General features: G+C 38.1%; 1 protein-coding gene across 1 annotated transcript in view; it reads right to left on the bottom strand.

Moving 5' to 3' along the window:
• The window catches only part of eys (eyes shut homolog), a 108,541-nt gene extending 96,792 nt beyond the window's left edge, over positions 1–11,749 (bottom strand). The window contains exons 1-5 of the mRNA XM_037271004.1: positions 11,148–11,749; positions 4,983–5,107; positions 4,051–4,843; positions 2,871–2,987; positions 194–384 (exon numbers count right to left, since the gene is read on the bottom strand). Coding sequence (XP_037126899.1) covers positions 194–384; positions 2,871–2,987; positions 4,051–4,795 — 1,053 coding nt within the window. The 5' untranslated portion in view covers positions 4,796–4,843; positions 4,983–5,107; positions 11,148–11,749. The remainder of the gene's footprint in view (positions 1–193; positions 385–2,870; positions 2,988–4,050; positions 4,844–4,982; positions 5,108–11,147) is intronic.
• Between the last annotated feature and the right edge of the window lie 441 nt (positions 11,750–12,190).

Raw genomic sequence — 12,190 nt, 5'->3', positions numbered from 1 at the left:
AAATCGAGCATATTTGAAATTTGTGCTATCATTGAATCAAATTGCTGCAACCATTCTTTCCCTTTGTTCATCTTCAGTAGGAAATATTAATTGCTGCTCATGTCTTTAGAATAAAGCCTTTTGATCCTATTTCAAGAGACTATATTCATTTCCATGTGCTATAGAAAACAAATAAAGGAAATTGGGTCCTCACATGCTCTGCACTGCAAATTTGATTCTGCTGACAAGCATTTGACAAGCGATCAACGGCGGATGCAGAGTCGCAGTAGAGGCCCCTGAAGCTTTCAGGACAACGGCAGACCAGACCTCTGGGAGTCTCCTCACATGTGCCTCCATTTCTGCATGGATTTGGATCACAACTAGATTTTCTTTCACAAGGCAGGTCTGCAAAACAGAACACATGACGTTTACGATGTCGTCACGTCAGCTATTTGTGCTGTTTTTGGAGGTTTTTTTTTTAAAGCTGGATAGAAAAACATGGAAAATGATGACGTGAAAAGCAAGTCAAATGCATTTGTCTGGGATTGTTGATCTGTGACTGCATGCGATGAAGTCAGGTGAACAAATGAGCATTTGGGTCAGCGTCAATGTGAGCCGTCCTGTGTTGTAAGTCACTGCACCGCTAAACACCAACAATCGTTTTTCTTTCCTTAAAATTTTATATTTTTAATTTTAAGACATTGTGATGTTTTATTTATCATTCTAAATGATGGTTGTGCCAAAAGTCAGATTGAATAGGCTCAAAGTCAGCCACTACCCCAATGAGGACAAGCAGTATAGAAAATAGACATGTGCACAGTGGCATACAAAGGACAAACTTAGTTTCAAGGTGAGACTAATTGAATTTTGATGTCCATGCTGAGACTTTTCATGTTTCTCTTTCTAGACACTTATCTTTGCAGGGAATCTTTCCATGCACATTTCCTTAAATCCATCTGCTGCCATACAAGTGCCCCTGTCCCAGAGGCAACTCATGGTAACCTCTGTGGCAATCAATCTTGTATTTATCTTCAGGTCTTGCTTGAGCCACAGATCATTTTGCACTCCATAAACTGAGTTTCCTTTACAGTCTTCGCACATAGCCTCTTCTACAATAAATAACTTGACATAAATTTTAGTATATAGTACTTGCTCAAAGGTGTCATTTTGTTTTCTTCTTTGGATTTCATTTTGGGAGAGGTCATTCATTGAAATACATGACCAAATATATTTTGTTGCCTTTTAAAGGGCATATTACATACCCTCATGAATGTAGTGGTTAACTGTGAAAATTCAATACAAAAGACTCAATGCATCTCTGTTTAGTGCAATTAAATTGGTTAACAGGGGTGATGACTGCATACTTGATACTAATTATATTTTGCTGCCAACAAAATGAAACTGAGATAAAGACAATGAACATCTCAGCAAAATAAAAATGGACTAATAGGGATGATAGGTAATATTTAAATCAGATAGCCCAGATGTAAAGCAGAGGACAGTCAAAACAAAAAGAAATCTCATCTCACACATCCCACGAGCTTGGCTCATTATTCTGTGCACATAGACTTTGGCCTACGAGGGCAACCGCCAATGGAGAAGGCAACATCCAGCTTCTCGCTTGATTAATGAAGAAACTGCAGCAGAAAGGGGGAGGAGGAGGAAGCAAATGCTCCCAAGTACTCCCTAGAAGCTGATGGGACAGCAGGGACGCATGACTATGGAAAAGCACCCTGAGGAGTCGACACGCTAGAGACATTAGCAAGTACGCCCCCCTAAATAGTTTGCTATCCCAGAAAAGCAGAAAATATTAAAAGGAAAACATACAATGCTTTGTACACAAAGGTTTTGTATCATGTTTAGTTGATCTGCCAATATTTACAGGGTAGTCACAATTTCCCAAGCATCGATTTATTTGGAGGTATACGCATGTGATAAAATGCACGCCATTTACTTGACAAGCAGCAATTCAAAAGGGAGAACGATACATTTTTTCACCCCAGCCGAACAAACATGCTGGACGTAAAAATGTTTTTCTTACAGTCAGGAGTGATAACATAACAGCATGGGGTACAAAAACATTAAACAGTTGGATGTACGTAGAAAATACCCTTGTGTTTAGAAAATGTTCACCTTCAGTGCATTTTAATAGTTGCATCGTATAGAAGTATTTCCAATATTTTGATTCCTCTTTTCAAAACACGAAGGTGGCCCTGAATGATAATCACTGTTTAAATTATTTTATGATCGTGAATGCCATTTGACTGTGTATGAAATGTGTTGTGTAGGCATCTGCCTCAGTTTCAATTGCAGTCAAAAAAACTCCCTGCTTGTCCTCCCCGCTTAACTACCTGGTAAAAATATTATAGACATATTTACATTACATTTCACTCCCATTCATTTGAATCAAGAAAATGAGGAACTCATAAAGAATTTTAAAGGAGCGTTAAGCCGCATTGATGTAAGACCCTGCATAGGTTCATCATATTGGGGAGTTAAATCAAAACTGAATTTACACGAGCCAGCCAATATTTAAAAACTCTGAGTAATATCAAACTTGTGATATAATACCATCAGCAGGAACAATGTAATATAAATGACATTTTAATTAGTAGCTGTAAACCCGTGTTTTATAAACTACGTCACGCTCCGTTAGCCAGCAGCGATTCATGGCTTTTTTACAGCCATATATGTCGTAACGCTGACTTCTGAAGTGTTTGATTTAAAGTGGCTGCTCCAATTATGATGACAAATACACTACAAAGTAGGTTCAATTTTAAAGCCTGGAAGGAAACGCTGGTCTTGGATAGAAGGTTTTCAGATTTGACCTTTTCCAGAGAGAGAGGCTTTTGAAGTGAGTGACATGGTGTAATATTTGCTAAAATGCCTACCTGAGAATTCTGCACTACAGGTGCACGCATAGGAGCTTGACGACACTTGAACGCACGTCCCTTTTGTACATACTCTGTCGCAGTTTTCCTTGCCGATAACTTCTGAGCAGGTTGTTCCTAAAAGGATGAGAAAACAGGAGCTGGAGATATTAATATATTCCTCTATATACAAATCTTTATACAAAAAGTCAGCGCTAGTGATTATGCAGACTGAAAGAGTACACATTGGCAATAAATACAAATATGTTATTTTAAAAGCAAGTTATTTATCATTACTTTTGTTTGCTTTGCATTTGACAATTGATCTGATAAGAGCTCAATGCTGATTAAACTGATAAATAAATCAGTGGACTGGAGGAAGGCATACACTAGAATTTAAGTGAAAAATTCTCTCACTAACCTCCTTGTGCATATTTAAGTTGATTTTTCTATTTTTATTATATTTTATAGATCCCTGAAGGTAAACTCTCTTGCACTGAGAAGAGACATCAGAATGAGGGGGCTGCACAACCGTGTCATGACCCTGAGTATTTGGAGGTTCAGATTCTTGCTCAAAGGCTTCTCTGCAGTTCATCTATCAAGTGCATTGGGTCTTGAACCTGCTACTCTTAAGTCCAAAAGTTCATACGCACTGTGCTACTGCTTCCCCTATTATTCTGTTCTGATTCTGCTCGTCAAGCAAGATTTCTTGAAACATATTCATATGTAGATATCTGTAGTTTGAATTCAAAACCAAAATCATGACCTACAGTAGCTGCAACTGGAGCTGTACGGCAAACGGTTGCAGTTTGTCGATGATGAAAAAGAAAAGAGCAAATTAGGTGCAACAGAACAGAAGCTGTTCTCTAAATAGACATTTTCACCACCCCATAAGAAAACTTTGCTTGAGCCAAGGCCTTTTATTTTTGTTAGCAGCCAATTGCTGACTTTTCATCCAATTTGGTGAGATTATCCTCAAAAGCTGTTTCATTCCCACATTCACTGTTCAATGTTGTTGCATAAATTTGAAAGCCAACAGAATAAAACAAAACAACAAGGTCATCAAAAAGCATCAGCTGGACAAATGCAGGCAGAATGAAATTGAAGTAAAATTTATAGTAATGATTGCCAATTTTAATTCACATAGTTTTAATTAAAGCTGTTAGTGTATTAAATGTTTTTTCAAAGCCAGCTGATTTACCTGTAAAATGTGGAGGACACAGACATTTGTACGTTCTGTGGTTCAGTTCTGCAGAGCCGTTGCTCAAACACACTCCTTTGTTTTTACAAGGATTATCCAAACAAGGGTCAAATTTTTCACAAAACCTCCCGGAGTAGTGGCGATGACATCGGCATGAGTACGTGTCTTCCAAATTGTCCGTTTGACAAATACCCTTTCCAGAACAAAATGGAAGCAGAGGGGAGGCTTGGCAAAGTTGCGTCTTGACCAGCACGTTGAGCCTCAAGCCGTGCCTACACAGCTGGGTATCATCGTCATGCAGACCAATGAAGTAGCGGTGACCCGGCTCGAGCCACTTGCTATCCACTTCTTTGCTTCTATTTATGTGTTGAGGGAAAATCAACTGGTCTTTTGCGAGCCCGCTCGCAGAACAACTCTCAAAATTGTCCTTAGACACGTTGAGAAGCCTGACACCGTATGACATCAGTGTCTCATCCGGGACGAGCAACAGTTTGTCCCCTAGCTGCAACTGAAGTGGGCAAATCTGCGGGAGGTTTACTGGTACATTCAAATCATCTCTACCAGAACCCCAACATTCTTTAATACTACCACACATATTCTCCATGAGTGTCCAGTTCATTTGAATGGTGATTTGGTCCAGGTGCCACTCAAGTGCAAAGTTTTTTTTGCAAGTGGTTAGGCAGAAGTTCATGTGGACCAAGCAGCTCACATAGATGGAAGTCAAGGAAAATGTTGAAGTCTTCATGTTGCTTCTTTTCTCCGATTCTAGGAAAGAAGTGGCGCCAAGGAATACCTGGGGGACAATGACACAGCTTTGAATTAATCATGTGTAGATGACACCTCTTGCAATTATTCATCCAAATATTGACACTCTTATTCACACCTAAGGGTTATTTGGAGTCAAATAAACTATCATGCACGCCCAGGCTCACTTCTAGAGATGGCCATCCACGGCAGCCTCAAATTAGAGTGGCTCCTCCTTGAGTTTAAGAGCAGCCAGTAGAGGTGACTCAGAAATCAATTTGGTGCCTCTTGGACAGCATCCAGGCATCTGCAACTGGGAAAAGACCACAGGCAAGATTGCTGGAGGAACTGTCTCACAACCAGCCTCAGAACAAAACAATCTTCCTCCAGTGGAACTAGAGGTCAGACACAAATACTATATCTTGACATACGAGTATCTAAACGCAACCAGTATTACCTAATGTTAAAAATCAATCCTCATTTCAAATTGGCAGGCATTCTTTAATGTCAATGTTGAGGCTAATTCAAAAACACAATGGCAATATCTATTGATAGAGGAATCATTTGCTGCATTTTTGATCGTGTGTTTGTGTGTGTGTGTGTGTGCGTGCGTGCGTGTGCGTGCGTAATTTACTATCTGTCATTTGCTAATGATCTATTGGTTTTGATCTTCGAACTATTATTTGGTGGCATTTCCCCAAAATTAGAATTTTGATGCTTAGTCACAATTTAACATCTCTGCATTGTTGGCCCATAAAAGCAAGAGTTTTTTCTGAGCATAGGTGCAATTTATTTGAGTGGGGTTACAGAAAAACTGATTTCCTGAAGTGGAAGATTATCAACCACACCTTAGACTGATTCACTGTGATTTTGCAGGCCTTCTCTGAGTGTTGTCATTATCTTTCTTAGGTGCAAGTGGGTTCTTGTTTGCAAAACTTGCTATTCTCACTCTCATTTGCACAACCAAGTAAATCAGACCAATAGCACACAGTGTTCGCCATATTGTTTGTTTAATATGAGAGCTTTTCATAGAGTAAACATTTTAAGGTCCGTGTTTCAGTTTGAGATCACAGCAAAATCAAATGCTGTATAGCAAGTAAATATTTGTTCAGTGAAGGATTTTTTAATGTCAACTGACCTTAACTTCAAGAGTTCACCCAAGGTCAAAGTTCACAAGTTGAAATGTTATTATTTTGTCATTTCAGCCTAATCTCTGAAGTGAACAAACTATAGGGTTGTCCTGATATGATCACCATTGGCCCTCATTTATTTCAGATCATCATTTTTCAGCTGACTGGTATCAGTGCAATGCTTGCTGCAAATGGGGTCATTAAATTAATAATGATTCTCTATCGAGTGTTTGCCACACACTTGTTTGTAGAAGCACTGAACAAAAATTGAGCAGTAATCTTGGACCAAGGTTATCAAGTGGATCACAGTAAAAAATATGCTAAATTCCTAATTCAAAACAAGGCAACTGTTATCTAAAGGCTCTATTTTGTTTGTGAGACCAACACGAAAATACATGAATAACAGGAATAGTGACTTTCTGGGGATTCATAAGTTGGTTTCTTCAGCTTTTCATGCGGAGTTGTTATCCGAGTGCATTCAATGTAGTGCCGCTGACCACCAAGCGTGTCTTAGCAGCTTCAGCTGATCTAACATTTCTGCAGAGAGTGACAATGCCAGATAAAATATTCCTTCTCTGCACCATCTGTGCCTGAACCGCAGTCTCTGGCTGGAAGATGAGTTAACGCAGACTACACAGTGTTTTACCCCTCAGGCCATTTTCATATGCGCTCAACATATAACAAAAAGTGTCAATGACTCCTTAAAAAATGCTGACAGTGGAACTGCAGAAAAGTGACAAATAAAATAAAGAGCATTGTCAAAAATCATGTGTGCCACGTGTAAGCAGCACGCTATTTTTTATCAAAGGAATTGATTGTTTTTTGTTAAACTATAACACGATATAATAAGGCTGTGAAAGCCTTACTCACATGTTTGGATTTTAGTTCTTGGCACTGCAGGAACTCAGAAAGTTTTAATGCAATTTTCCAAGCTTTCAAGGTGTTTTTCTGCCCCACTTTTTCAGCACTCTACCCAAAAATGAGTGTGATTGTGAAAAGGCTAGGTTGATTAGAATATTTCACCAGACTAGGCAGTATGATTCTGTGTACTCAATTAAACACCTGTAGTCATCACGCAGGAGCGCAACCTGTGCCAACGGGTAATTTTTGCCTCGGGTTTGGAGTTGGCTTTGCTCGTGTTAAATATAGTTCTCCGCTTCATTTGTAATTTAAATTTACAAACTAATCGAAAGGAATGAGAACAGTTCAATTTTAGTTTCACAGATTTCAAATTTTGGAGGATCAAACAATCATTGCGAATAGCATACATCACTTTTTATTAGAATAAAAACAAAGTTTCACAATCGAGACGAAAGGATAGGATTTGTGCATTCCTGAACTCTAGTCGATCAGCGCATGAGAAACGAGAAGGAAACCAAAACATGACATGCCGAGATGGAATGTACTGGCATTTATGGTCGACCAGGGGCTGAACCCTCGTAGCCCTTTGAGCCTCCACTTCTCATTAGCCCCTTCTGCCAAAGGCCAACAATGGATACCGTGACAAATCATGAAAAAAAACTTGTGAATAATTTATTGCAGAGAGAAAAACCTACGTTGTAGGCCAACCGTGCTCATGATATCACCCAGCATTATTCTCAATGACTCAAGATGTTTGCTTGAGAACAAAGCTGCCCAAAACATCAGTGAAGCAACAGAAAAATGCTGGCAGGTGGTTGTGCCGAAGAGCACGATGGAGCAAGCTGCTTGGACATATGTTAGGGTCTGATCAATCCACACTGCGTTGCACAGATGAGGGTATCTGTTGCTCTGAGACCCTCGGTTTACAGTATAATTGATGATGTGTCCAAGCTGCATCCATTGGGTGCATCTTTTTTTAAGATTTAAGATTTTTTTTAAGATATATATACATATTTTTAAGATTACATATAGCATAAGTGAAATTTTAATATCTGATGGTGCAAATTAAATTCAAGGGCCCCTCAGGTGCTTATTAATTATTTGCACCAGTACTCTTTTCCCTGTTAACTGGAGTAAATGATGAATTTAATATTTAATTTAGTACATTTGTAGATTAATTGAATCCTAAAACGTATGATGGGTTTTTAAAACCATTATTTTTTTTAACAATATTAATTCAAGAAATCCCATTGAGGCAAACAAAAGTGGCTTTAAAAGACAATATTTACAAATCATACAACAGAATATAGCAGGTGCAAATCTACTGCACATATCCACAAGCTGACCATGGCAGCAATCCAACGACTCCAACAAACGAGCGTGAGCTGGGATGCAAAGAAATCACTTTTATAACCCCATGCGCAGTGACATCAAACTGACAAGCAGTATGAGTAATCGATGAATGTCAGAGAAGAGAGACTGTGACCAGAACAAAAAATGTTTTTTTTTTTCCAATATCTAGCAAAATGAGGACAAAGAATCAAAGAAAATGCTAATCAAAGATAAATTCGATTGGGACTCTAATAACCACAATCACTAGCCCTAAATGCATTAATTATGTAAAATGTCAATCCATGAAATCATACTGTTGGATAGTACCTAAACAAAGAGACCGAAGGTCAATACCATGATGTCTTAAAGATATTGGTATTGATCGAGATTAAACTGGTCCACATAGAGGAATAGCTCTAGTAATAAGGGCCATGGGGGTCAGAAGCAAGGTCAGGAATGTGAGAGTCAAGTAATTGTCTCCTCTCAGTTTGATGCTTTCATTAGGACTCCAGCATCCCAGGATGCCTAACACATAGGTGCACAGAGAGCAACTGATCAAGGGAGGCAGCGTAAATCCTCTCCTGACCGACGACACCGTAAGGAAGACACATTATCACATTTAATTAGACAGATAACAAATCACTTGTCTTGTTGTTAGGCTTTGACAAAAGACGGCAATCGATTCAAATTGATATTAAACTGATTTGCGTAAAACCCCAAATTTGAATTTGAACATTTTTGTAAATCTAGATTTAAGATGAGTGCATAAGTGCACAAGTCTCAATTTATTAAAACAGTTATTAAAATAAATACTCTGAGTATCGCTAACATAATATGGACAAACTAGAACAATACATTTGGTTAGCTAAGCATCATGAGGCTGCAGCCTGTGTCACACTGAAGATCACACAGTGACACCAAAGTTATTGTCAATACATTCTACTGCTGAGTCACATTAAAGGTGAGTGACACATTAGTCACAGGAAACATAACATTTCACAGTGAGTAAATAGTGCCATTGCTCTTCCAAAAAGCATCTATAAAAAAAAAGGCATTTTGACAGTGGATCAGTTTGAAATATGGCAGAGAGTAATGGAACAAGAGAGAACAGTTACAACAAGCTGTGACAAAAATGATTGCAGGAGACACTATTCAACTTCAGTGAACTTTGCTTTCTGTCACTGGCAAAGATACATTTGTTGTTTTCAGTTTGAAAATCAATTGAAAAGTGTGACTGGCAAAGGTCAGGACTGACATTCCATAATGTGACTTGACCAGCAAATATGTGGTATTCAAATCAGAGAGGTTCTTGCGCCAACAAAGGTGAGTAATTCCCATCATTCCAAATAATTAGTATAGCTTTTTAAACCTGGAGCGGCAAATGTCTAAATAATAGAATGTGTTTAGTCCATGGTGTGAAGCGACAATGCAAAAATCAAACTATGCTTGTGTGGAATTTCATTCTACTATGGTCATAATAACATGATTAGATCTTTGACATCCAGCTGTACTTTCTTGTTTGTTTCTTTTTCTAACCTTTCTCAACTGCATGGAACATTTCAAAGAGCTGCAGGTTTCCAAGGCTGTCCAAAAGACTTTTTGAACATTTGACTGATTTAAGCTTAGAGCCCAAGCGACATAATTTCACCCGAAGCTCTGAATTCACCACATTGACTTTGTCTTTAACAGCAGTTCATTTTTGTTCGCTACACAATACTTTCAATAGTCCCCTTGTTGTCACCTACTGTGCTTTCGGGTGAATTTGGGACTCTGGACAAAGAGGCAATTTAGAGTTGTTGTTTTTTTTCCTTTGGGTTAAATATATTTTACATCTGTTTTTTCAAACGCATACAACTTTTAAATCCCAGCATGAAAAATAAGCAGTCTTTGAGGCTGTACACACATAATCATGATCTAGGTTTTAAGGTTGTACACCAGAAAATTGCTTTGTGACTTTCAAACAACTCTGGGCACATTATTGCATCAATTACAGTCACAGTACAATCTTCAGTGTTTTTGCCAACTTTGTGCTACCATTGGGTAGGGAATGTTCAGATGTGGCACAGTTCATCATCATACATAATATTTAATTGCATAATGCAACTGAAATTATGATATGGCTCAGTTGGGTAAGAGCAAACTGTCCAGAAATCGAAATCAGTAAAATTGTATACTATTATTAAAAAAAATAATAATAAAAAAAACTAAATAAAATCTGTCATCTTCATTTTGTTTTCATATTTATATAAACTCTTCTGGGTTAATGGAAAATTATACGTTTAAAACATTAGCCCACATTTCTATAACATCTATCTAGCTGAATAATGTTTTTCAGCTGTCTGTCCAGGTGTCCAGCACTGTAAGCCATAATTTGCCATGCAGTCAGTCCACTGGGTATAGCTGGAATACACTAATAATTTCATTTGGGCTTTTGCTGCACGAAATAGTGAGGTAACCGGAAATGAGAGTCTGAGCAATTCTGTTGTTGCTCCTTTGGCTTATGTCTAAAATAATTTACAGCAGTTACATTTTTATCACAACCCAAACATCTTCTTGTGCTGTTTATTGACATTTGAAAGGAAAAAGGGGGCAATTAACAGTAAAAATAAATAAGCGGATACTCTCGTTTTCCTGATATGGTTAGTGCTCTGTCAATTCTGAACATTTTACCATTCTACGGCTACCTGCATCATGATCAAAACATGTTAAAACTGTTACTGATGGTGGAGAAGACACACTCCAACAATGTTTCTATCAGTTTGATTTGAAAGGAACTGAGCGTTTGGGAGCTACTTCTATTGAACTAATCTGGAGAAGGTTCCTGGTAACAAAAATAAGGTGTTCTTTAAACAACAGATTAGCAATAAACCCAGCCAAAATGTCTGTCTGGCCTCTTTTTTACAAATGCTAGGCCTAGGATTTAGCATGTCTGGGTAATCTGACTAGTAGGGCCATCTGCTAGTATATGCAGAGCACTCGTCTGCTTATTGTCATTTAGATGAAATGTTTGCAGGTGGGAAGCATGCTCACCATTAGGTCCAAAAAGATCTTCGACCTCCCCGGCCAACCTGCAGCATCATTTTGTGGAGTTTCTTATTCAGAGCTGAGATGTGTCACTCCCCAGGGAATTGGACAGCTGAGCCATTTAGGAAAGCTCAGGATCAAACTGTTGCTAGGAGATGTGATCAGACGCTGAGGACTGGAGGCGTGCCTGCTTGTAGGGGAGAGACCCTATGGGGCGCAACAGGGCGGAGATACAGCCTGCCTGATAGGTTATTCAATAATGCTTAGCCAATTATTCAGCAGGCAAGCCAAGCCATTATCTTATGCAACATCTCAGTAAATGAAAATTAGTTTTTGGCATATATGGAGGGTTTGGTGTTCAAAACAAATACAAATTGTGGACCATAAAAATAAACCAGATGATTGTTGTTGATATGGCTATGATTTCATTTAATCAGTTGATTGGCCTTATTGCTTTCTATATGATACACTATTGGAAGTAAACACATTAAATTTCATGCATGGTACATGCATTGGGTGTACTGTATATATGTATTGTTCTGTCCGAAAGATTCAACTAGTTAGTATAATCCCACTTTTATAGTATTTGATTGGCTGTAATGAAACAATCTCTAGGATGAAATAAATAGATTAATGAAATATGGAAGTGTAAAAATAAAAAGGATATACATTTTATTGCTCAGTTGTTTGGCAGGTTTCTGAAGGCAGGAAGAAAAATGACCCCTGCAGCAAAACAAAGATTGTGATGTCAAATTGCTGGTCTACCTTACATGTTATGTCACAAATCTTTTGGTACAATATAGTTTTCCAGAATTTAATTAAACAAACAGATAACATCAAAACACCATAACACATTTATCCTACTGGCATGTATGGTAATCCTAAATAATATACTGTTAAAACAAAGCTTTGTAGTTGGTACTATATTCATAAACTCAACAAATACTGGTACTGCTTCAAAACTTTAAACAGCTCTTTGACAACATTCCAATTTTGTGTCACTGAATTCTGAGGAACACTGTTTTTAGTCAACTCATCAAAAACCACAA

This window comes from Syngnathus acus, chromosome 15, assembly GCF_901709675.1.
Source record: "Syngnathus acus chromosome 15, fSynAcu1.2, whole genome shotgun sequence".
Taxonomy (NCBI): Eukaryota; Metazoa; Chordata; class Actinopteri; order Syngnathiformes; family Syngnathidae; genus Syngnathus; species Syngnathus acus.
This window is presented reverse-complemented; position numbering and strand designations above follow the sequence as displayed.